Source organism: Eleutherodactylus coqui, chromosome 6 (assembly GCF_035609145.1).
Source record: "Eleutherodactylus coqui strain aEleCoq1 chromosome 6, aEleCoq1.hap1, whole genome shotgun sequence".
In the NCBI taxonomy this organism is placed as follows: domain Eukaryota; kingdom Metazoa; phylum Chordata; class Amphibia; order Anura; family Eleutherodactylidae; genus Eleutherodactylus; species Eleutherodactylus coqui.
The window spans coordinates 41,915,567-41,939,982 of record NC_089842.1 but is presented as its reverse complement, the minus strand read 5'-3'; the positions used below and the strand labels follow the sequence as shown (position 1 = coordinate 41,939,982).

Here is a 24,416-nt window from a genome sequence, read left to right as displayed (position 1 = left end):
CCGGAAGAAAAGCCTATAAACCAGTAATAGGATTTTCTCTCTCTGCCATACAAGTACCAGTGCAGGACCACAGCCCATAGTAACAAGGGCGCTGTACAACTCAAAATCTAGGAGCCAGGACTGGACACCTCATTTAATGAAATGAAGACTAGGAAGACGGTAACTGTGCGTCAGCTCAATGCCAGGAAGCTCCACGGACAGGACATAAGCTGCATATTGACTCGTAGACATTGAGTTGAGGTTACACTTGTATAAAGTAGGTGCAGATTCATGCCCTATTGTACTCCCGACAAGTAGCTATCGGTTTAAGATACAGATCTATTAATTTTCAACAAAAAATATCTATTAGAAACCTCACATATATTCATATTAGGCAAAACATGGAATACATTGGTACATTTGGGCGGCTCCTGGCGCTTTGCCTGCATTTGCATCCAGAGGCGATATGTTCTACAGTTTGATAAATAGCTTGGTCCATCCCACGTCTCATTCTTGGAGTAAAGTCTCTCTCCAGTTAAATCCACCCGTGGGTCCATGAGTTAGGGGAAGTATTGGAGGGTCAGTCAGCTGCCACAGGCCCGATTCTCCCAGTTCTTCACAACAGCAAAATCCCAGATATGGGATCTGTAATGAGATATGGACACAAGATCAGAGCTATACCCCTTCCTGCAGTGTGTTGGGGGTCTAAGTGAGCATAAACAGACCACTCGAGCGAGTAGTGCCTTAGCAGAGTATCTCCCTGCTCACCTCTAAAGATTCGGGGAGCGGGGAGGAACGGAGGGGAGATCTTTCTCTCCCCCCCCCCCCCCCCCCACTCTTCCCTGCTCACCGCCGCAACTCACCTGTCACCTGCGGCGGCCCCCGAATCTTTAGAGACGAGCGGGGAGATACTTGGCTAAGGCACTACTTGCTCCAGTAATGTGCCTTAGCGAGTATACTCGCTCATCTCTAGTAAAGACTGTATTTGTTGATCCACACCATCTACCCTTTAACTTGTTGAATTTTTCGGGACATTTTCTGTTTTTATAGACTATTTTCTCGTATGGCAATATAGAATTAATAATGTTTTGCCATTTTGAAAGTGTCGGGGGGCGCCTGTCCATCCAGCGCAAAGCTATTGCTTTGCGGGCGTAGAACAATACTTTGGTGAGAAATATCCTGTCGTGGTATTGCCATTGCTCCTCGTCTAGAATACCCAGCAGACATATTGCTGGCTCAGGTGATACCGGTACACCCAACAATTGGGTTAAGAACTCTGTGACTTCTTCCCAGTACGTATAAATATCTGGGCAGCACCATATTAGGTGGTTAAAATTTGCATTGGGTGCTCGGCAATGGTGGCACTGGCTAGTGGTCATCCTTTTCATTTTGTGAAGTCTGATCGGTGTCAAGTAACACTGGTGTAAAATGTATAGTTGGGTTAGTTTATTATTTGCAGCTGGTGATACCATAGTGTATATGGACATTACAGATTCCCAGTCTTCGTTAGTGAGAGACGGAATAAGCGCTTTCCATCTTTCCACCACTGTCATTGGTGTGTCGGGAATCTTGGATTCTAGTAGGTGAGTGTATAGCACCGCTATCAGGCCTTCAGGTCCTTGAGTGCGCAAAATGCCTATTAATGGGTATAGAGAAAAAGATGGTCTAGGCTCTGGGAATTGTGTCACTAGGGCGTGTCTAAGTTGTAGGTATCTAAAGAAGCCCACCCTTGGGACTTGGTATAGTTGCTGTAATTGTTCGAAGGAAGCCAGTACTCCGTCAATGTATAAGTGTTCTAGTGTAGTATTTCCCAGGTTTATCCAGAACTGTCTATCTGGTAGGTTCACCAGATTCGGTAATGTTCTGTTATCCCATAGGGGGGTCTCCAAAGGAGTGTCATCCTGCCTAGTCAGCAGCTTACATGTTTGCCATACATTGACTGCAAGTCTATGGATGGGTAACATCTGTTTAGTCAGTAGTCCAGAAGAATCCAGAGTGATGATTTTGAGAGAAAGGACATCAAGTGGTGCTCAGAGTTCAGGGGAGGAGAGCCTGATAACCAGTGACGGATATATCTAACCTGCCCCGCTAGGTAGTAGAGTTTAAAGTCTGGTAATGCCATTCCTGCCATCTCTTTAGGTCGCTGTAGGGTGTCCATGCGGAGTTTGGCTCTAGCATTCCCTCAAATAAATGATACTATTAATGAATTCGTTTTTATTTTTTAATTTCTGCGGTACGGTTATTTCTGCGTGTTCTAGGCAATATAGATACTTAGGGAGTATTATCATTTTTATAAGGTTTATTCTGCCTGCTACAGACAGCGGTAGTGAACTCCAGGTTTTTAATTTTTGCTGTAGAGTTACCAATAAGGGGGTGATGTTTAGATCAAGGCTTAGGGTGTAGTCTCTAGTGATGTGGATCCCAAGGTCCCAGAAGCACATTTTAAATGTCCTGCTGTGAACTCCTGTTAGTCCCCGCATGGATGGGGGGACTCCCGGAGGGTTACCTTAATCCCTGCAGGGACTAACAGGAATTTACAGCGGGACATTTAAAATGTGCTTCTGGGCAGCACGTTTTAAATGTCCCTCTGTAAGCAGCTGGGAATTCCTCCAGTCAGTAGGGGACTTCCTCCACCTCTCTCCCCAAGGGATTTCCATATAGCAGGATAAGAGAGAGGGGGGCGGGGTTACAGGGCTTCCCTGAGAGTGTGGGAGGAGAGAGCAGGGATAGAGGGATCCATCCTCTAGCCCCACCCCTTCTCTTTGCTATGGGGAATCCCTGTGAGAAGCTCTCTAGCCTCACCCCTGCTCTTTGCTAAGGGATATTTCCAGAGCAGGGAGAGAGAGCAGGGCTATAGAGATTAAGCCATAGCAGGGAGAGACAGAGCGGGGCTATGGGTTAATCCTCCATAGCCAGGTCTCTCCCTGCTATAGGGAAATCCTAAACCTTCAAGGGGTTTCATCTCTCTGGGCTCCTGCACACTGGTGAGAGCGATATGGGTCCGTGATTCATGACCTGATATTGCCCACCCTCTGAAAACTCCTGAATGTGAGGCATTTTCACCTGGAAACCTGGATTAACATTAACATTGGGGGGGGGGGGCGGGGGGCTAACATACTGAACTAGATGGATATAAGTATTTTTTTCAGCCTTACATACTATGTTGCTATGTATTTTATGTACTCAAAATTAGTTCCTATAAAAACTAGAACCCCTCCTGCAAAATATAACAGGTCATGCGGCTACATCGAGGAAAAAAGTGATGACCGCTGGAAAACAAAAGCGAAAATTAATTGTCATTAAGGGGTTAAAATGCAATTAAGGCCCCAGATTCTCAGTATCTGATATACAAGACACCAGTGGTACATTAGACAGGCCTCCTATCTGACAATTCTATAAACAAACATGTGCCCCATTTCACTGGCTGAGAGCCTCAAAGCACGTCATCTCAGCATGGAAGGTGGATAATGAATATTACTTCTCAGATAATTACCTTTCTGACGACCTGCACAAAGTCCTTGGAATTCTGCGGCGTGAGACCCTGTAGCTGTCGGGTACAGGCCTCCAGGGACGAGGCATGGGCAACAATGAGCATATTATTACCTGAGGATGAAGAAATAGCAGTGGGAAATAAATATTTTCCACCGGAGTAAAAAGTCATAAATACTGAACCAAACAGAAGTAAAATGCATCAACATGTCTCATGAATTAAAGATGCTCTGTGCCTTTAAATGACTTCAAAAACGAAACTCCACCCAGAATACATGATTTGTAATAGTCTGTGCGATCGGTTTACATTGTGGTCAGATGTGATATCCACACACTTTATACTACAGTAACAGCTATTCCATCTATTACTGCTGCCAACCAGCCTATATATAGATCATGTCTAAGAAGTAGTCAGAGCTCCGCCCCTTTGACTAGCCTCATAGAATACTAACATTATTTAACATCGCAGTCTACAATGCTAGAAGCTGCTGGCTGGGTCTCACCTTTACTTCTACATTCACCTAGGATGTCCTTGGTCACTTGGTAGCTGCGGTTCATATACGTTTCGTACGTCTCTGACACCACCAGCTTACTGATCGGTATGTGAGGTCTGCAAGAAATACAGAATGTCACCACAAGCCTAAAGAACATTTTTCTCTTCAAAATAGTAAACAAAATTATGTGATGTTCGTTTAATATCCTATTCAGCCGTTCCTGGATTATCTACATGTCATAAGAAGACTACTAATGGCGTCATCACCCAGCTCTCCACAGACCATGAATAGAATACACATCTGCAAATTACTGGGAGTATTACAGGAGCCGAAATATCATTGGTCGAATAGTTATGGGGCGTGAGCTTGAAAGTTCGACCCTTCCACAAATACAAGCTCATTGGTTGCTGAGTCTGTTGAACTCATATAAATGGGTCCGAGCGATCTTCAGGTGAGTGCTCACTGCTGCCATCTCTTGAACAGTCAGTGCTGCTGCAGAGGGGTAGTAGGTTGTTATGAGCTGTTTATTCTTATTTGCCTTTGATTGATTCTGCGGGAACGCTTGGTTCATGTCTTAATGAAGCCGTATAGAATAATCTAATACGGTTCATGTATGGTTTATATATGTACTCCTTTGGTGTCATCTACTGGCCACGATTGAGAGATGCAGGCTTTGCAGTGGCCTGTAATACTAATTTTCGCATTGGCAGTGGGGGTCACATGGCACTTTAGGTCTAGGAAAAAGGAAGTGGAGAGATAGAACGGGATCTGTGTGAGGAGTGCAGTGCAGAGGTGAAGAGGGGAAAGTGTGATGAAGAAAGTAGTGCACCCTTATTCTCTGCTTATGAACTGTGCAGAGTAAAGTAGCAGGACAAAGAGGCTGCTGGGGTTGGTCTACTTCTATGAGGAGATACTGCAACTTCCTAGAGTGTCATAGACAACTGCCTGTTGCTACCCACAAGACTAAGAGTTCCCAAACTTGTTAGAGGGCCCTTGGTAGATTTCAGAACTACACCACGCGGACAACGGATCGGAGACCACAAACAGATTTTGGTAGTCTCTTCATACCCATCAAAGTATAGAGGACGCCGGAGGATGTGAGGACAGACCTAAATTAAAAAAAAAAAAAGTTTGCACACGAATGACTAGAGACAGACAGTAAGCAGGCCTGCTAGGTAGAGACGTAAACAGACCACGCTGTACAACCAGATCTTTGCTGGTATTTTGTGTCAAGAAAAACGTATGTGTTCTTCTGTGGTGTACAACCTTCTCAGATGACTTTTGTTAAATACAGACTGTGTGTGGCAAGCCGGCATTCTTAAGTTAGCGCTGTCTATAGCAGGTTACTATTCCCTTGCCCATGATACTTTATTGTAAATGTGTAGTCAATTGTAAATTGCTTAACGTGAATGCTAAGTGTTCTGATTAGCTAGTGATAGTCAGGCCTGTAATACTAACCGTTAGAGTTTACATAGCAAACACCTACTGTTCTCTTCCGTTATTATATTATATTACTTATATGTCCGGTGGCCGCCTCGTATCCTGAACTCTGTGTCACACCACCGCCTAGAGGCAACATGGTGACCTCTCATTCTTCTTGCCTGCAAGGCTATTTTTTTTTGTTTGTGTCTATTACTAGATGTATCCCCTTTTCAGTCGAGGATCACCTGCATAAATGTATGTGTTTTCGGGAACCAATGAGCATGAAGTGGGAGGGCAAAATGTGTAAAAAAATAATAAGAGCCAATCAGCGTTCGGTATGAGGCACATGCCAAGCAAGCGCACATCTCCTTGGAAAGTTGTAGGCTAGTTGTTGAGGACCCATCCACACTGTCTTCTACACCATCTGTTTAATGTATGCAGTTCGGAAGTCTGTCCCTTCCTGATCATGAGTCTGTGAACCTGAACTCCGAGCATCATATGCACTTCCGAACTCCGTACGTTAAACAGATGGTACAGAAGACAGTATGGATGGACCCTAAAAGACAACAATTACCTGCTTACACCAGACATTAATTAATGTACCAGTAACTACTTTTAGGTGAGCTGAAACAAAGTGACTAATGAACAAATTCTGACTGCTCACGCGTTTGGTGGCCGTGTTTATATGAAACAAGTGTCCATTACTTTCATTTGATCGAGCAGCAGATAGTTGTCCCATTTACGAGCCGCCCTCAGTCTTCACTGTAGTTCTGGTATTCTGGTCAGGACTTTTCAATTCTTTAGCTAGCTGGGAGCACAAACTAATTAGTTTTGAGGATGGCGGTCAGTATTCCTGGGGTCAGCAGGATGTTTTTGTAGACGTCACTGGAGTGAATGTTTAACAGAACATATGATACTTTTTGTAGTTCGGTAAATGAAGCCGAGAGTTACAAAAATATCCCCAAGACAGAACGGCTCAGGTGAGAATATATAGTGGCAAACACCACAAAGTAACCACCATCATTACATGTCTGCAGCACACGTGGCCCTCTGCTACATCGCCAACATATATGTATACCAGAGGTCTACAACCTGGGGCTGAAACTACAACTCCCAGTCTATGGCCATCAGGATATGCTAGGAGTTGTAACTTCATCACAGCTACAGTAGAGAACCTAACGTTTCAGTTCACTGATGTATAGTCTATGACATGTATCACACATTATGCACTAGTGCTGGAATCCGCACTGAAGTTTTGCAACCGAGTAACAAACTCCATTCACTAACAGCAGAAAAGATCCGCTGTGGAAAGTGCAGGCAAACCTAGGCAGGTGCCAGGGGCCACTGCGACTGGGGGGCACTACAATGCACAGGGGTCCAGGTGGGGAAGGGGGCCCGGGTGTTGGCATAGCACAGCAGTCGGGCCCTTGATTGTAATTTTATTTAGTCTGATTAATAAAATAAAAAATTTTAATACTCACCCACCGTGTCGCTCCCCAGTAACTGCAGTGGGCGCCGCTGTCCCTGCTGGCTTACGGGTTGTGTGACCATGTGACGCACACATGTGATTGCTGAGACCAGGGAATGTCAAATGATAAAATGTGGCATCCATATGTAAATGGAGGCAATAGGGGTCACTTGGTATTGCGGCCCCTTTATTGTCAGTGACATCATTGCTGAGGTATTGGCTGATGGCTCATTATAATGTAGTGGCTCTTAGTTAGTGGGGCCCCTCCATAATGTTCTATGTCTGTTTCGTGCCAATGTCTTGTCAGTGTCTTGTTGGTGGAATGCATTTGATTTACGTGTGTTGCATGGCTGCAGGACTGAAAGTGTTAATGTCTGGTATGTACTGTCCTGTCTGAGAAATGTATCATTTTGTGTGTCATGTGATGCGGATATATATATGTCTTTGCTGAATGCGAAGAGTGGGAGAGAGAAAAGAAAAAGGAGAGAAGGGAGAAAGTCAACAGACTGGCATAGTGTAAGAGCCTAAGAGGAGCAAGTCAGCAAGTCGGTCTGTGTGTGGGACATGGAGGAGGCCGAGCGACTTTCCCATGCTCAGCTTGGCCCATACTATGCAGGAGGCTTTGGCGCTTATGCTGAATGCCGAAGGAAGGATCAACTGCTAGACAGCGAGAAGAAGAGAGAGTGAGCGTTTGCCGGTAAAGAGAGAGTGAGCGTTTGCTGGTAAAGAGAGAGAGAGAGCATTTCGCGGGAAAGGAAGTTCACAGATAACTTGGACTGTGAGTAATCCGAATATCTCATGAGTCCTCTCTGCTGCACCACTATCATTAATTGTTTGTACAAAGACTGTTTATTTGATTCGGAGTTCAAGAGTGTTCAGTAAACAGAGTCAACTGTTGCCGGTTCTTGTTCAGAAAGCTACCCTATTGAATGACGCTGAGAGCTGCCTCTGATTGGTCCCTGCGCTCAGCCAATCAGAGGCAGCACTCACTCACCCATTCATGAATTCATGAATGGGTGAGTGAGAGCTGCCTCTGATTGGTGAGGGCTATGACCAATCAGAGGCAGCCCATTCAGCAGGCGGGGATTTTAAATCCCCGCCTGCTGAATACTACACAGAGCAGTTCAGGAGAACTGCCGGCCGGACACGGCTGAACTCCGGCTGCAGGCAAAAGGTGAATGTATATATATATATTTTTTTTTTTACACATTTTAGGATGTTTTTCAGGGAAGGGCTTATATTTTTAAGCCCTTCCCGAGAATTCATCCCACGCTCGCCGGCAGCCCATTGCTTTCAATGGAACCGGCTGTAATGCCGGCTCCATTGAATTCAATGGGCGAACATCGTTCTTCTCTCCCACAGCTGTTACAGAGGAGAACGATCTTTATAGTATTTGTTCTCAATGGGGTCGGCCCCTGCTGCCGCCGGCCCCATTGAGTGCATATATAGAACACAGCTATGCGCAGAACGCAGATAGGCGCGTTCTGCGAATCGTTGTCCTATAATTGATCGCACATCCGCATAAAAAGCGGACATGTGACCGATCCCATTGGGATGCATTTGGTCTATAGATCTGCAGATCCAAGCGCGTCTGCAGATCGGACCAAAAACCGGTCGTGTGACCGAGGCCTCAAGTAAAATGCTATAAATCATGATGTGCCAGTCATGTTAACGATTGCTACGTTTGTACAGTTCCTCCTAGACCATAAAACGAGAGTAAAATACAGCCCTGGTTGTAAGAGCTTACAATTTATTGGTGTTTATGATTTTTTTTTTACCTGTACGTTGTATCAACACTGAGATTTGCAGCCACTAATTCGGCCGGAGTGAGCCAGGCGGGAAGGGTAGTGCCAGACACCCACTTGGTCCATTCAAACAAACCGGGCTCAATACGGATTTTGCCCTTATTGTCTTGTTTGAGCCCTGGAGGACATGAGATGTCACGGTGAAATATCAGCACAATACACAACATTATGGCTTTTACTCTAGTCACATCCTAAACAGAAAAAAGGGAGGGAAACAGATTATGGGAACTATTAGGATTTTGTCAGTAATCAACAGAATTTTACATGCAGCTCTGCATGTGCCTGGAGTATAAGACATGGGACTGGTTGACCCATCAGAACAACTCCTGTCCTTACGCCCCACAAAAGGGTCCCTTCTCTGGATGTCCTTGTACGAATTAGAGCGGAGAGTTCTGATGGACCTAAGAAGACCACGTTCACCCAATCATTTAAATTGGCGCCATGTAATATTATAATTCTACACAGTTTCAGCGCCACAGTGGTCTTGTACAATATCTGTATATGTGAAACCAACCTAAGACATTTAAGGGATTTCTGGAACTTTTACTATTCATAACATGTCCTCAGGATAGGTTCATCAGTAGGGATCCACTGCTCAGGATCCCCACTGATCGCTGGGCCCTTGGTCAATTCAGATAGCACTGGAAGCAGATAGTGCAGGCACAGCTCCCATTGAGCTGAATGGGAGTCAATCCTGTAGTACCAAGCTGGGCCACTACAATGTTGACAGCACTATAGGTTTCCAGCACTGTCTGCTCTGATAGAGGGCCTGGCAATCAGCTGATTGGCAGGGATCCTGAGCAGCGGGACCACTGCTGATCAACTAATGAGGACTTGTTATAGTAAAAGTCCTGGGCAAGCTACAAGAATTGACCACAAATACTTGTCAATTAATGTGATTATTAGAGCAGAGCTACAGATGGTGCCAAGTTTCAGGAGGTCTGCGGTGGTCTCTGAGCTACTCACCTTTCAGTATGTAATGTGCAGTTTGGACGCAGCGCAACGATGGGGAACAATATACAAAATCTACAACAGTGTTACTCTCCAGCAAAGCTTCTCCTGTAATACAGACAATAGGCGTCAGTTATATCATCAGCCATCACTATTCATCGGCTACACTGACTGTACACAGCATGCTTAATGACTCGTGTCGAGGTGGTGACATTGTGTTCTCTGATCACTAAGCAAACATGATGTGACAAGGCGGGCTGGACGTGGCCCACGGGCTTGGAGTTTGACACATGTGCACTAGATATCGTCAGAACCATTGGGAAGGTGTGTGCGCATTGTTTGGCTGATGACTACTTTTGACTAAGTACCGACTTAAAACGGTGGAACTTTTTGGATAACCAACTCCCATTTGCATCCAGCATTTTTTAAGCCAAACTGAGAGCTACTACAAACGTAGAACACCTGAGGCTTCTGTGTGCTACATAGATGGCCAGTCCTTTAAATTGGCACCATATACTGCGTCATAGGAATATTTAAGGCGGCCTTCCAGTCCTGGAGAAACAAAGATGGCTGCACCTCTTTACTGACTACCTGATGCAAAATGTGTATTAGTATACATTGGTAATTTAAGACACTACAAGCTGCTCCAGGACTGGAGGGCTCTTGCTCAAGGGTCACAGTGGTAGGACCCTCTCATGATCAGTAAGTTAGGAGTATGTTAAAAGTCTGATCGGTGGGGTCTTACCTCTGTGACCACCCTCCAATCCCAAGAACAGGGGTCCCTTCTTCCCCTCACTGCAGGGGGTGCAGCTAGCCCACAGTGAGAAGGAGATTGAATGGAGCAGTGATTGAGCATGTGCGGTGCCGCTCCAGCCCCATTTTCACCCTCCATGAGACTGCTATAGATAGCTGAGCGCTTGTACTCAGCTATTTCCATCTGCCCCACTGAAATTAATTGAACGTTGCCGCATACGTTCAACCGCCGCTCCATTCAATGTCCTCCTTGCTGCAGGGGGTGCAGTGAGCCTGAAGTCGGGAGAAGAGGACAATAGAAGACCCTTGTTCTCAGGATTGGCGGTGGTTCGAGACTCCCACTGATTAGACTTTTATCACCTATCCTGTGGAGAGGTGATAAAATCAATCTTGGGAATACCCCTTTAAGATGCCACTTGGTATGGGTTGTGCATAATCCCCCAAATGGAACATGAAAACCTACATATGGACCTCTATAGGATAATATACCCGGTAAAGGATTTGTCCATGGTTAGAAAAACATGACTGCTTTCTTCCAAACATAGCGCCACCCTTGTTCTTAGGGCTGTGTGTGGTATTGCAGATCAGCTCCATTGAAGGGATTAGGAAATGAGCTTCAATACCAGACATTACCCATGGACAGGGGTGGCACTATGTTTGGAAGAAAATGGCCATGTTTTTTTAAGCTTTGACCACCCCTTTAATAATGCATGTCTAGGCGTGTGTGCTACATACATGTAATTTGTGCATCTATTGCAAATATAACAGGCAGATTTGGTAATCTGGTCTTCAATTTATACAGCTTAGAACTACACTACAAATTGATCACAGTGGCTCACGCTGGGTGATAACTTTAGTCTAACTTTATGGCACCTACTAGTTTGCTTACTTTATACCAAAGGTCTTGATGCCAACATTTTGGCTTGTTCCATTTCCACTAAGCCACGCATTCTAAGTCCGCTGCACGGCAGGTAAGACAGAGCCTGAACTCTGATGCATTTAGCATCTTCCCTAGTAGATTTTCTAGAAATGACCTAAAATATGTTACATTAAAGCCCTAAAACTCACCAACAAGTTTTGCTTGCGTGCATCCGAAGACGGTAATTGGGGCATCTTTCTCATATTCTCTATATCCGCCGCTTCTCTGCGGTAAGCTGGGCGGCATATTCAAGTTTGTCCGGACATAGCGGCCTGCAGACAAGAACACACAAGAAAAGGTCTGGAAAGTGTTACATTATTGCAACAATGTAATCTGCTGATCTATTGACATGGAAATGTTTAAAGGCATTGTGATTGGTGAGGTCTCACTGCTGGACCCCCACCGATCCTGAGAATGGGGGTCCTGTGTCCCACTCCTCCCCCCTGCAGGCTTACTGTACACCCCGCAGTGAGAAAAAGATTGAATGGAGCAGCAGTTCAAGTGCAAGGCAATTTCAGTGAGCCCCATTGAAATGAATGGCAAGCACTCTATTCAGTCTGATGTCTCTGGGAGCTGGGGGGGGGGGGGGGTAGGAGTGACCCGGCAGTGACAAGACGAGGGGCACACGGGAACCTTGTTCTCAGGATCTGTGGGGCCTCAGCAGTCGGAAACCCACCAATCATAAAGTTATCCCTTATCGTGTGGATAGGGGAAAACTTTAGATTTTGGGATAACCCTTTTAATATTCTATTCAGCTTGGCTTCCTACACTGGTTAGAAATGCTGCAGGGTCACAACTGCTTGCCATTAGAATGCCAATAGGAGCTGTTACCTGCTTTCCAGAGACCCTATATGCGGTATACATCAACAAGGTTATGCATAGTTGACCATATATGGGGTATACAGCTACACTGTTATGCATGGTTATAATAACTTGTTCATTTCTACTGCTCTCTCTGTGTAGTTGTCAGTCCTCACTGTTGATCTGGCATTCTATTCATGAACTAGAACTCTTAGCGCTCTGCAGAAGCTTCCCAGATTAGGATGTCCTGCAGTGCAAGAATATCAGAAAGTGACTATAAGGGCTCATTCACATCAGCTTTTGGATTTCAGGTTTGCAATACCCTAATTACCATCTCTATATTATCACATTTACCTTTAGCATCAAAGCACTGCGACAGCCAATACTTCCCGAACACTACGTCCATCCGCTCACCGTGCCGACACACGAACAGACAGCGTTTATTGGGGCCCGGGTGACTGTTAATTCGCAGGGGCTGGGTGAGGAGACAGGTATGAGGGTTACTGGTTATACAAAAGTGAAAACCAAACTGCCCCCCCCCCCCCCCGCCCGTCCATTATATTGTAGTACATACAAGGTGTAGTTGACTAGACCGCTGATACCGCACAGCTTGAGCAGAACTATTTCATGATCGCAACAATGTAACAAACCGCAGAACATTGTTTCTATTTTCACCAAATCTCCCAAATATAAACAACGGGACCTCAAATGCAGACGTGTTTTATGAGCTGCATGTTTATGACCGGAAGGTTTTCAGTTGCTTATAGGAGAGGCCAAGTAACACCCAGATACCACATCTGTCTTATCTCGACTGTCACCCACGTTTTGGTATTTAGTGATATTTCCTCTCCGCCCCCTCATGTGACCTGCAGAGGGCATCAAAGAGACCTCACTGACTAACAAATACTTGACTTTAGTTCTGCACTACTGATGATCATCAATGTCTATGGAACAACAGATGCCTATTTTATGGCATTTCAGTTTGGGATGCAATTGGGACATGGTACAATGCCTCTGCAGCGCCACCTACTGGACGGCAGATTTTCCATAAATCAACATCAGACCCAACAAGCCTTGTAACATGGCTGAGGATATAAGCCAAAACTAGAAGGAAAAGATAGCCATGTACAAACAGACTGTTTCAGGGTTTTTACCCCACGTCATTGTACAGTAGGCTTCTGGCTGGATGAGAGGCTCGTTATGGGGGTCAAGAGAGGTAACTTCTCGTTGTGGAGACCACCAGCTAGGTGTGAGGAAAGTTATAGGCTATGCAATGCTCCTCTAGGAAATTTGGGATGTAAATGGACCTTGTTATCATGCCTCTGCAGAAGCATCTACTAGAAGGTAGCTTCCCTATAAGTCAATGTCTGACCTTCTTACAGGCCTTGTAACATGGCTAGGAATATAAGCTGAAACGAGAGTTCTCTCCGTAAGGAAAGGATAACCATGTACAGACAAGCCGTTTTGGGATTTTTGCCCCTTGTCAGTGTACGTTAGGTTTCTGGCTGTTAGGTGAGAGGTCATAAGGGAAATTTGGTATAAAAATGGCAGATGGTACAATGCCTTGTGGCCTGTCGCAAAACCTACTGTACACAGACAAGAGTCAAAAATACCGAAACAGCTGTCTGTACGTGGTTATCTTCTCTGAATGCGCTGCATGTCCTCAGACTTCCCAGCTCCTCGAGTATCAGGTGCTCTGTATCTCCTCTGATTTCCCAGCTCTAGAGTACCTGGTGCTCTGCATCTCCTCGGACTTCCCGACTCCCCAAGTACCTGGTGCTCTGTATCTCCTCTGACTTCCCGGCTCCCCAAGTACCTGGTGCTCTGCATCTCCTCTGACTTCCCGGCTCCCCAAGTACCTGGTGCTCTGTATCTCCTCTGACTTCCCGGCTCCCCAAGTACCTGGTGCTCTGCATCTCCTCTGACTTCCCGGCTCCCCAAGTACCTGGTGCTCTGTATCTCCTCTGACTTCCCGGCTCCCCAAGTACCTGGTGCTCTGCATCTCCTCTGACTTCCCGGCTCCCCAAGTACCTGGTGCTCTGTATCTCCTCTGACTTCCCGGCTCCCCAAGTACCTGGTGCTCTGCATCTCCTCTGACTTCCCGGCTCCCCAAGTACCTGGTGCTCTGTATCTCCTCTGACTTCCCGGCTCCCCAAGTACCTGGTGCTCTGCATCTCCTCTGACTTCCCGGCTTCCCAAGTACCTGGTGTTCTGTATCTCTGTGCACTGGGTACTCAGGGAGCCAGGAAGTCACAGAGAAGCAGCTGAATGCACTTCTTGTGTGTGAAGATGAGGTGGAATCAGCGAGTGGCTGCCGAGCAGGAACATAAGACAAGTGCTGGCTCAGAGTCTGACAGGTGGCGAGCATACACATAAAACCTAGAGACCTGTGCCTGGACTACTATTGATGACTACAAGAGAGGAGCTCTCCCCATAGTCTATTGCTGATTTCAGCTCTGCAGCTAAAGACGGATTTCCCTAGCAACAGGTCGTCCGCTCCGGAGCTGAATAGGAACAGGTGCAGCACATCTACAGACCCTTGAATCAAGCAATGAAATATATTGCAAAAAGTCTTTAAATCGCTTGTGCTTTATATAAAACAATGTAAATGACAGTTACACTAGAAGGTTTTTAAATGATTGCTGGGGGTTCCAGCAGGGGGTCATTTAGTAATCAGCTATTGTCAAGGAACCCGGTTAGGGTGCTTATAGACATAATGATTATCGTTTGAATGATCGTTCACTTTCACTGATTTTAACAATTTTTTGGTCTAAAAACAGCCAACGACTGAACAACGGACGAGAATAATTTGCTTTTTTGTTCGTTGTCCATTTTATGCAGACATAAAAATCATCTAGGCTTGTTCACTTATAGTTCGGTGGAAACAGCAATCGATCAGCCCTCTCATTTGCTTGTACAGGGACTGAACAATTGTCATAATGCATATAAACAGGTTGTATGGGTACGAACGAGTTAGCGGCGACCTCAAACGAAAATCGGCTCATGTAAATGGACCCTTAAATCGGTAGGGATGGTCTAAAGCAGAGAACCTCTTTAAAGAGGGCCTGCTGACTACATAATGGTAAGTCCCGTCCCCGCTGATCCCTCCGGTGTTTTTGTTTCCATTCTAGTCCCTCCCCTTTTTCCTGTTCGCTTACAATGCTTCCTATTGCTTTTAGAGCCCGATGAGTCTCCATGGTCAAGTGAATGTTCGCTACTGCCCAGTCTCAATCAAACATCCCTTCAGTCAATGATACTGGGTGGTGGAGACCCCCCCACTTAACAATGGACTTGCATCAAGCTATAAAAGTAATGGGAGCTACTGCAGGCAAATGGGGTGGGAGGATAAAATAAAAATAGCAATGGAACCTGCGGGGACGGAGCTGTAAAGATATACAGCCCACCCTTTTCCACCCTGTATTGTATTAATAGAGTGCAGACGCGGTGATGTTGAACACTCCACCATTAAGTGTCAAAGCGGTCATCGAAGCTACAAAAAAAAAAAAAAATGTGGACTTTTTTTAATGTCATGAGCCACTAGGGGGCACTAATTTACAACGGAAAAGAAACTGCATTGACTAACGAGCACTATATGGAAAGTCGCATTCACAGCTGTAATGTGAGATAAAGAAGTGATGAATGCACAAAATGGAATGTCCAATGACGTGCAAGCCAGCGCAAACCTCGGAGTTACACAATTAGCTGCGTACAGACCGCATGCTGCAGAACACAATGGAGCTAAATGAGAACCAGAAGTAATTTGGAGAAGTGTGGGGTAACAACGCAGGGGGTCACTTCCAACTTTAAGGTCATTTTGCACATTAAATGTGACTGAAACAAAATGTCAATATTTTAATTCTGGTTATAAATAACACAAAAAGAGAAGATGCGCCCAAAACTCCCATCAGAGCCCTTCAGTGGAACAGAAATGGGTACATCTATAGTACACACATACATAAACTTGATATAAATGCGTTAAATGGTTCCAAAAAGATGCTCGAGGCTACACACGGGGTATGTTGGGCAAAATCTGCAGTCATGTGACTTGTAGCAACGACAGGATTCTCTTTCAGCAGGCTTAAAAAAAGGATGGTTGCAGTTTCTGCCATAGACCAGAGCAACTAAACACGGCAGTAGGGGTCCGTGGGCGTACGCTGGGTCTCATGACAGTCAAAGTCCATGCAAATATATAGTAATATTGGGTCACATGACAATCACAGTCCATAGGAAACTATTTAGTCACATGACAAGCTCTGTTCATAGCAATGTATACCGTATAAGGTCACATGACAAGCTCTGTTCATAGCAATATATATAAGGTCACATGACATCATAATTCCCGTTGAGTTGCATGTAGGGTTGTGTTAATAGAAGTGCACTCTTAGGGCCACTTCACATTAGCGTAAAACACAATGCATTTGGTAAACTATGAGCTTTTGCGAATGTTGCTGTACTTTTTGCGCTCGCAGGGCCAGTTCACACCCCCGCCATGATTTTGAAGGGTTTTTAGCCTAACGAGTTCCATATGGGGTTTTTTTTGCCATGCAATTGTGTAGTGAATTGCGCAGATATTGAGTGTGCCTTTGCGCACCTCCCATACACTCCTATGGGGACCTTTGCTGTGCAAATGCGCACAAAAATAGAGCATGCTGCACACGCAAATATCTTTATGTGAAGGTCCATTCAGATCTGCAGATTTCTGATTGGAACGAGCGAAGAATGTCAGAGATTGCCTGTTCGCTCGTGCAGCCCGTTTATACAGCAGATACATTGTTGGCTCATTCAAACGAGAATTCGCTCAGTCATTCACATTGCCGGTATAAGTGAGAATGACTGAATGAGCGTTCTTTCAAAAGTCTGGCCCCCGAAGGGAAAATCTCTGCCCCGGGGAGAAACTTGTCCAGCATGATCCTCTAGTAGAAAGAAACAAAATTCTTTTGCCCCCTCTACACATAAAACTTGGACTGCTGAAGAACCTTGTGAAGGGGATGAACCGGGGTGGAGAAGCTTTTCAGGACCTCAGAAGACAATTTCCACAGCTGAGTGATGCTAAAGTTAAAGAAGACGTCTTCATTGGCCATGACGTCGTCATCTTAAAGATAAAAACTTTGAGCGAGTTCTTCAGGGTCCTGAGGAAGCAGCATGGGAGGCATGTAAAGATGTTGTGCGTGGCTTCCTGGGAAATCCAAGAGCTGACAACTACGTGGAGATTGTGAATGAACTTCTAGAAAAGTACCATCAATTTAGGTTGGTAGTCCAAATCCATTTCCTACATTCTCACCCGGACTTCTTCCCTGATAACTGCGGCGCCGCGAGTGACGAGTGACGAACACGGAGAGCGATTCCATCAGGATGCATCGAAAATGGAACAAAGGCATCAGAATAAATGGAGGCTTCTCTGCTGGTGGATTACTGGTGGACAGCGACATGAGACGCCTCAGAAGAGGAGTACAAGCGAGTAGGTTGAATGGCTGTTAATTGGTAAACGCAGCGCTGGCTTTCATTGGCTGACGCCGCACTGAGTTAGCCAATCAGAGCATTAGCTTTCTGGAGGCGGGGCATTAAAGCCCTTCATCCAGAAAGCAAGGCTCTGGAGGAGGGAGCGACAGCCTGCAGGGCCGCCGTGGGAGGTGAGCGTATTCCCGACGTATAAGATGAAAGTTGGAGGTCGTCTTATACACCGGAAAGTACGGTATTAACCCCCTTAGTGACCAAGACTTTTTTTTTGTTTTAGAAAATCGCAACTCCTTTAGTTATCCATCGCTGTCGCTGTATGAGGGCTTGTTTTTTTGCGGGACGAGTTGTGTTTTTCAATGCTGCTATTTAATGTACCATATAATGTACTGAAAAGCTTTTAAAGAGTTCTCAGTGGAGTAAAATGAAAAATAAAACTACATTCCACCATCTTTCGGTGCGTCTTGTTTTTACCGCGCACAAAACTGCAACAAAAATTACCTGATAACTTTATTCTATGGGTCGGTACGATTACTACGATGCCAAACTTATGTAGTTTTTTTTTTTTGCTGTACTACTTTTATTTTTTTTCAGGCATTTAATTTATTTTTTTATTATTTTCTGCCGCCATCTTCTGTGCGCAATAACTTTTCTATTTTCTCCATCCACATAGTTGTGCAGGGGCTCATTTCTTGCGGAACGTCCTGTATTTTTCGGTAGTAGCATTCAGGAATACATGCGACATTTTTGATCACTTTTTATTGCATTTTTTTCTTGGAGACAGAAAGACCAAAAAAAGCGCATTTCTGGTGGGGTTTTTTTTTTTTTTTTTCGGACAACGTTCACCGTGTGGTGTAATGTGTTACTTTGATAGATCGGAGTATTACGGACGCAGCGATACCAAACACGTATTTTTGTTTTATGATTTTGATTCTTCTATCTAGTCTAACCAATGACATGGCGAGCCGGCTGGATTAATTGTCTAGGCACATTGGATTACATTATTCCCCATAACTGAAAAACCTCACATGGCAGAGAAAAACGGACATCATATTGTAATTCAGCGCACTAAAGTGCGTTTTTTAGCTGCGGTTCACAAACACACAAATGCATCTAAAAACGTAGCCTAACCATATTCCAACTGTTGTAGGACCGTACAAGAAAGGTCTGTGCCCAGCATCGATACATTGTGCTTTCCCACGTGAAGCTAGCCCATGGTATGGCGCTCGTGAGCGTGCGATTTACCCGAGGATGCGAGACGATTTTCAGGCAAAAACGCCTCTTATCACTTCTGTGACGTTCCCCTCCTCTCACACAAGTTTCACACTCGCTAGAGGATAAGAAGCGTTTCCGATTGATTTCAACAGGAAACAGCGCATCGCACTCATGTCTACATCACACGGCATGCGGGAGCCATGCAATGTATTTATGGTGCTCATACGCGATAAGATAGGACATGCATCACGGTGCAGGGGGAAAGAAAAATCGCTTGTGTGTATGATTATTCAAAAGAATAGGGTTCATATTTGTGAGAGATTTGCTCGTTTCGCAGCGCACATATCTTGTGCACTGTTCTTGGCCGTGTGAAAGCAGACAAAGGCTGAATTCACACTTTGCATTTTTTGGTGCAATTTTTGTACACTTCTGAACCGGTGGTTAAAAAAAAAAAACGCATACGAAAAACCGAACTGCTGAGGTAAAACGAAAGCTGCGCTGTGATTGGTATTTACTGCTGAGGTAAAACGAAAGCTGCGCTGTGATTGGTTTTTACTGCTGAGGTAAAACGAAAGCTGCGCTGTGATTGGTTTTTACTGCTGAGGTAAAACGAAAGCTGCGCTGTGATTGGTATTTACTGTGGAGGTAAAACAGAAGCTGCGCTGTGATTGGTTTTTATTGCTGGGGTAAAACAGAAGCTGCGCTGTAATTGGTTTCTACTGCTGAGGTAAAATGAAAGCTGCGCTGTGATTGGTATTTACTACTGTGGTAAAACAGAAGCTGCGATTGGTTTTTACTGCTGAGGTAAAACGAAAGCTGCGCTGAGATTGGTATTTACTGCTGATGTAAAACGAAAGCTGCGCTGTGATTGGTTTTTACTGCTGAGGTAAAAGGAAAGCTGCGCTGTGATTGGTTTTTACTGCTGAGGTAAAAGGAAAGCTGCGCTGTGATTGGTATTTACTGTGGAGGTAAAACAGAAGCTGCGCTGTGATTGGTTTTTTTATTGCTGGGGTAAAACAGAAGCTGCGCTGTAATTGGTTTCTACTGCTGAGGTAAAACGAAAGCTGCGCTGTGATTGGTATTTACTACTGTGGTAAAACAGAAGCTGCGATTGGTTTTTACTGCTGAGGTAAAACGAAAGCTGCGCTGTGATTGGTTTTTACTGCTGAGGTAAAACGAAAGCTGCGCTGTGATTGGTATTTACTGCTGGAGTAAAACGAAAGCTGTGCTGTGATTGGTTGCAGACAATCTGGGATCAGAAGTTGACGGCTTTTTCATTTGCCCGCCAAATACAACCAGTTATGATGTCACTAATTATGATATACTCTTTTGCTTCTACCTATAGACATATAAGTGGTTGTACTAAAGACCTACGCAGCACACATTGGTTGAGCTTTAGAAAAGGCTGTCCACAAGTGGGAGGCTACACGAGTGCGTGTTCTGTGTGTCGCGAGACGTGCCAAACTCGCATGAACATGGACTCCAATTCACATAAGCAATTTTATTCCCTCACAGCGATGCTGCGAGGTAAAAACTCGCTGCCTGTCCTATTTTTTCTTGTCCCTCAGATCGCATCGCCCATTGTTTTCAACAGGACAGTCAAACACATCGCAAGCCGTGTGATAGGACACATTTTTACATGAAAAACGCCTCGCATCCGCTTGTTGACAATTGCGATATTGCGTCACATTTCTCAGCGCAATATCATGTTCGTGTGAATGTAGCCTAAGCGTTTGCCCTATATCCTCTTTTGCCAGAAGTGGGGTAGAAACTTCCTAGTGGAGGCTCATGGCGTCCATCGAAGGGACCCGGACTATTTTTTCTCGGGACTCCTTAGGCCACTCTCGCACATCCGTTTTTTAACACGATTACCACGGTGCTTTGAACGCCACGATAATCGTGGTATAACGCTCCCATTGATTTCAATGAGGCCTCGTAGACATACGATCGAATGCGTGGCTTTCTAGCGTCGTGATTTTCAAGCGCTGTCTGCTCAATTCTGCTACATTTAGCGCACCTCATCACACATCGCAATGATGGGGTGCGCTAAATCCCACTTTTGGAGGCAGTAACCTGTGTCTGAAAATGGCGGAAAAATTGCGGCGTTTTGCCGACGGCATGTATGAGAGTAGCCTTAGAGTTTATTCTCAGATGAAACTCGCCCGTGTGAATAGGTCGTAGGCTTGCTTTACACAGGCGCAATACGCAGAGAATTGAGTCCATTGATTTCAATGAGTTTGTTCACATTTCCATGTTTTGCACGTACAAAACACATCTGGAACTCATTAGCCGTTTCAATCGGTGCGTCTTTGTTTGCCGCGCGCAAATGGAAATGCCTCGTGGGGGCAAAAAGTACAGTAAAATATACCAATGCGTGTGAATATTGCATCTATTAGCTATCCATTTCCTTGCTTCATTGAATACCAGCAGTGATGTCACCAGTGATGTCACCAGCAATGATGTCACCAGCCATGAGTTCACCAGCAATGATGTCCCAATCTGTCGTTCTCATGGTGTGCCTCAATAATGAGATACTGTGCGTTCATATTAGTGTGACGGAGTCTCATATTGGATCACAGCTGCACACGGCGACATTGTGACAATGGTGGTGAGCGCCGACTCTTCGGCTGATGACTGCAGCATTATCTCCGAGCTGTAATTATCTGCTGCTTTCACTTCATTTAGTCGTTTCCTTCCACATTGTCTCGGCCTCCTCATCAGTCTCTCTTTCTACAGATCTTATATCTGGGGTTATACATTAATGTGCTCAGCAGCAGGAAGACGGCGGCTGGAAGATTTAACTCCTCAGGGTCACATAGTCAGCAACACATGTCCGGCCGGCCGGGCCCCAACCACAAGAGAGGCTGCAGATGTGCAGATGGAATATGTACAAGATACATAGGAGGCCCCGACCTCACACAGAGCCACAGGGTGGACTAGATCCCACACTGCTCTCCTGATATACTCTGCGCTACTAAAGAACCTTGCTCCCTCCACTATATAGCTTTTAGTCAGTGACCTCCAACACTCCCTCCATATGAACAGTACACTCTTCTCCTTACATACTCTGTGCTGCTGGAGAACCCTGGCTTTTCATCATGTAACTCTCATTCAGTGAACTCCCGCAAGATCAGCACGTTGCCCACTGAAATACTCTATGCTGCTGATGGCTCTTCTCATTCATTTATGGGGTGAGAATGTGATGATTTAGAGATGTCCAAGGGTCCTCGAACTCACCAGTCAGCACTGATAATTCTATAGGGGGTGCTGATATACTTCTGATATACCCAGAAGTGGGTATTTCGTTTACAGTATTTGATATAAACCCTGGTTTAATCATAAAAGATTTGTTTTGTACTGCGGTCCATCTATGGGGGTCGCCACCTTGCGTATTGTAATCTGCCCAGTCAGTAGGAGTACTCTGTGAAATTGAGAGGACTGGATGCAGGAGCGTGATGAGCTCATGCAAACTACGCCCCCCATGTGATAGCGATGACGGGGGACGCAGCGCCATACCCATGTTGGAACGCACGTACATCGGAGGACCTGTCAGATGACGTAAGCAGGGAACTCCGCCTCCTGTACACACGCGCGAGACCGGCGTCCAGCATGGTGCAGGGAAGTAGATCAGATGTACTCTATTGGGACATATGATTAAGGTATGTTGTTTATATATTTATATGTGTGGTAGAACAGGACTATTATAAGCTTGCTAAAGGCGTCAGTTGACGCAGAAACGCGTTGCTTTTATCCTATGTGTATATGGTTACTTTGGGGAATAAAATTAGCTTGCTATTAACTGCGGTTTCTAGAAGCTTATTCCCTCGTCATTTAAAGGGTCGGTGGTGTAGCACAGCTGCAAGAAAAGTTTTTTTCTGATTGTTTTTGTATGGTGTTGGAAGTGAGAAATCCAATGGAAGGCCTGTCTCCGTCTCCTTGCCTGCAAATATGAAAGTCATCCATGACATGATCATGGAGGACCGCCGAATATCAGCCAGAAGTATTGCTACATATCTGGGGATATCACAGGAGAGTTGGTGCCATTATCCACAATGACTTGGGAATGAGGAAGCTTACAGCCAAGTGGATCCCGAAACCTTTGACAACCGAACAGAAGAGGAGACGTGTGGAGACATCGGTGGCTGTTTTGGAGCATTTCGCAAGAAATGAGTCCGATTTTCCAGACAAACTGGTAACTGGTGATGAGACTTGGATCTACTATTATAATCCAGAGACAAAGGAATAGTCTAAGGAATGGAGGCACAGGGGTTCCCCCAGGCCAAAGATATTCTGTGTGCAAAGGTCAGCGCAGAAGCAAATGGCAACCATTTTTGGGCTAAGAAGGGAGTTCTGCTCGTGGACCTCCCAAAGGGTTCAACCATCATTGCAACATATTACTGTTCGTTATTGACAAAGCGGAGGTAAAATATTAAGGAAAGACATCGAGGAAAGCTCTCCAAAGGTGTCATCCTGTTGTATCACAATGGCCCCGTCACACACTGCAGGTGCCAGGATTGCAAAAATGACCTCCTTCACCTTACAACTGATGCCCCATCCACCCTATTCGCCCGACCTGGCTCCGTCTGACTACCATCTGTTCCCCAATCTCCATAAACACTTAAAGGGACAACGGTTATAGAGTGTTTTGGAGGCAACTAATGCTGCAAATGAGTGGTTTGACCAGCAGTCGGAAGAGTCCTATTTACAGGGACTTGAAAAGCTGCGGGAGAGACGTCACAAGTGCAGCGACATCCTGGGGGAACATGTAGAATAGTGCGGCAGGTTCAGCTTCCTAGCTTAGCTTTTTCTGGGTAAAGCTCAATATTTATCAGCACCCCCTCGTATATCACTATCAGATAAGACACAAGAAACAGAGTACAACTTATTGAACAGGTCACTATATTACCAAGTAGGGGCATAACTATAGGGGATGCAGAGGATGCAGTTACACCTGGACCCAGGAGCCTTAGGGGGCCCATAAGGCCTCTCTTCTCCATATAGGGAGCCCAATACTATGAATAAAGCATTATAGTTGGGGACCCAGTTAGAGATTTTGCAGTGGGGCCCAGGAGCTTCAAGTTACGCCTCTGTTACCAAGAATATAGCATACATATAGTGCTGGTGCCCATGTCTTACTACTTTCCAAAACCCAGCTTGTGTTACACTGTGACAATCTGCTCACCTGCATGGGCGGGCAGATAATGGTGAGTGACGCAGTGTCTACCAGTCCTTGGTCATCTTGTCGTCTGTCCAGTAGTCCATCGCTAAGAGGGTATGACATGGCGCTCACCGTGTTAAGGAGAGAGTATGACCTGAAACACAATGTAGCACAGCAGCTTATACATGATGTCATGAAAAAACAGGAGCTGGATACAGATTAGTGAGATGATATGGTAGGTGCCCTTACCCATGAAATACCCAGGTGCCACATTCATCAGCTTTTGTCACGTAGTTCTCAGGTAAGAGACCGGAACATCCAGTGGCGAGCGACGAGCCATAAATCCAACCTTCACTGGTGTTGGTCTGTTCTACGGGGGACATGAAAATGAAGTCTGCAGGCACCAGCTCTAGTTCGTCGTCGTTTTGTGGTATGTACGGGTATAAAACCTGCAACGTCTGAACACAAGAGAACACAACCTGCTGAGCAACAGCTATGAAAGATGAAT

General features: G+C 45.3%; 1 protein-coding gene across 3 annotated transcripts in view; it reads right to left on the bottom strand.

Annotated features, from left to right (window-relative positions):
• Nucleotides 1-325: 325 nt before the first annotated feature.
• The window catches only part of UBASH3B (ubiquitin associated and SH3 domain containing B), a 136,582-nt gene continuing 112,491 nt past the window's right edge, over nucleotides 326-24,416 (bottom strand). For 2 of the 3 annotated variants that reach the window (XM_066606679.1, XM_066606680.1), the window contains exons 6-14: nucleotides 24,158-24,366; nucleotides 23,933-24,062; nucleotides 12,436-12,556; nucleotides 11,430-11,552; nucleotides 9,624-9,716; nucleotides 8,631-8,775; nucleotides 3,972-4,078; nucleotides 3,473-3,582; nucleotides 326-624 (exon numbers count right to left, since the gene is read on the bottom strand). In XM_066606679.1, coding sequence (XP_066462776.1) covers nucleotides 487-624; nucleotides 3,473-3,582; nucleotides 3,972-4,078; nucleotides 8,631-8,775; nucleotides 9,624-9,716; nucleotides 11,430-11,552; nucleotides 12,436-12,556; nucleotides 23,933-24,062; nucleotides 24,158-24,366 — 1,176 coding nt within the window. In that variant the 3' untranslated portion in view covers nucleotides 326-486. Of the gene's footprint in view, nucleotides 625-3,472; nucleotides 3,583-3,971; nucleotides 4,079-8,630; nucleotides 8,776-9,623; nucleotides 9,717-11,429; nucleotides 11,553-12,435; nucleotides 12,557-23,932; nucleotides 24,063-24,157; nucleotides 24,367-24,416 lie in introns of those variants that run through there. The other variant, XM_066606681.1, reaches the window with a different exon arrangement.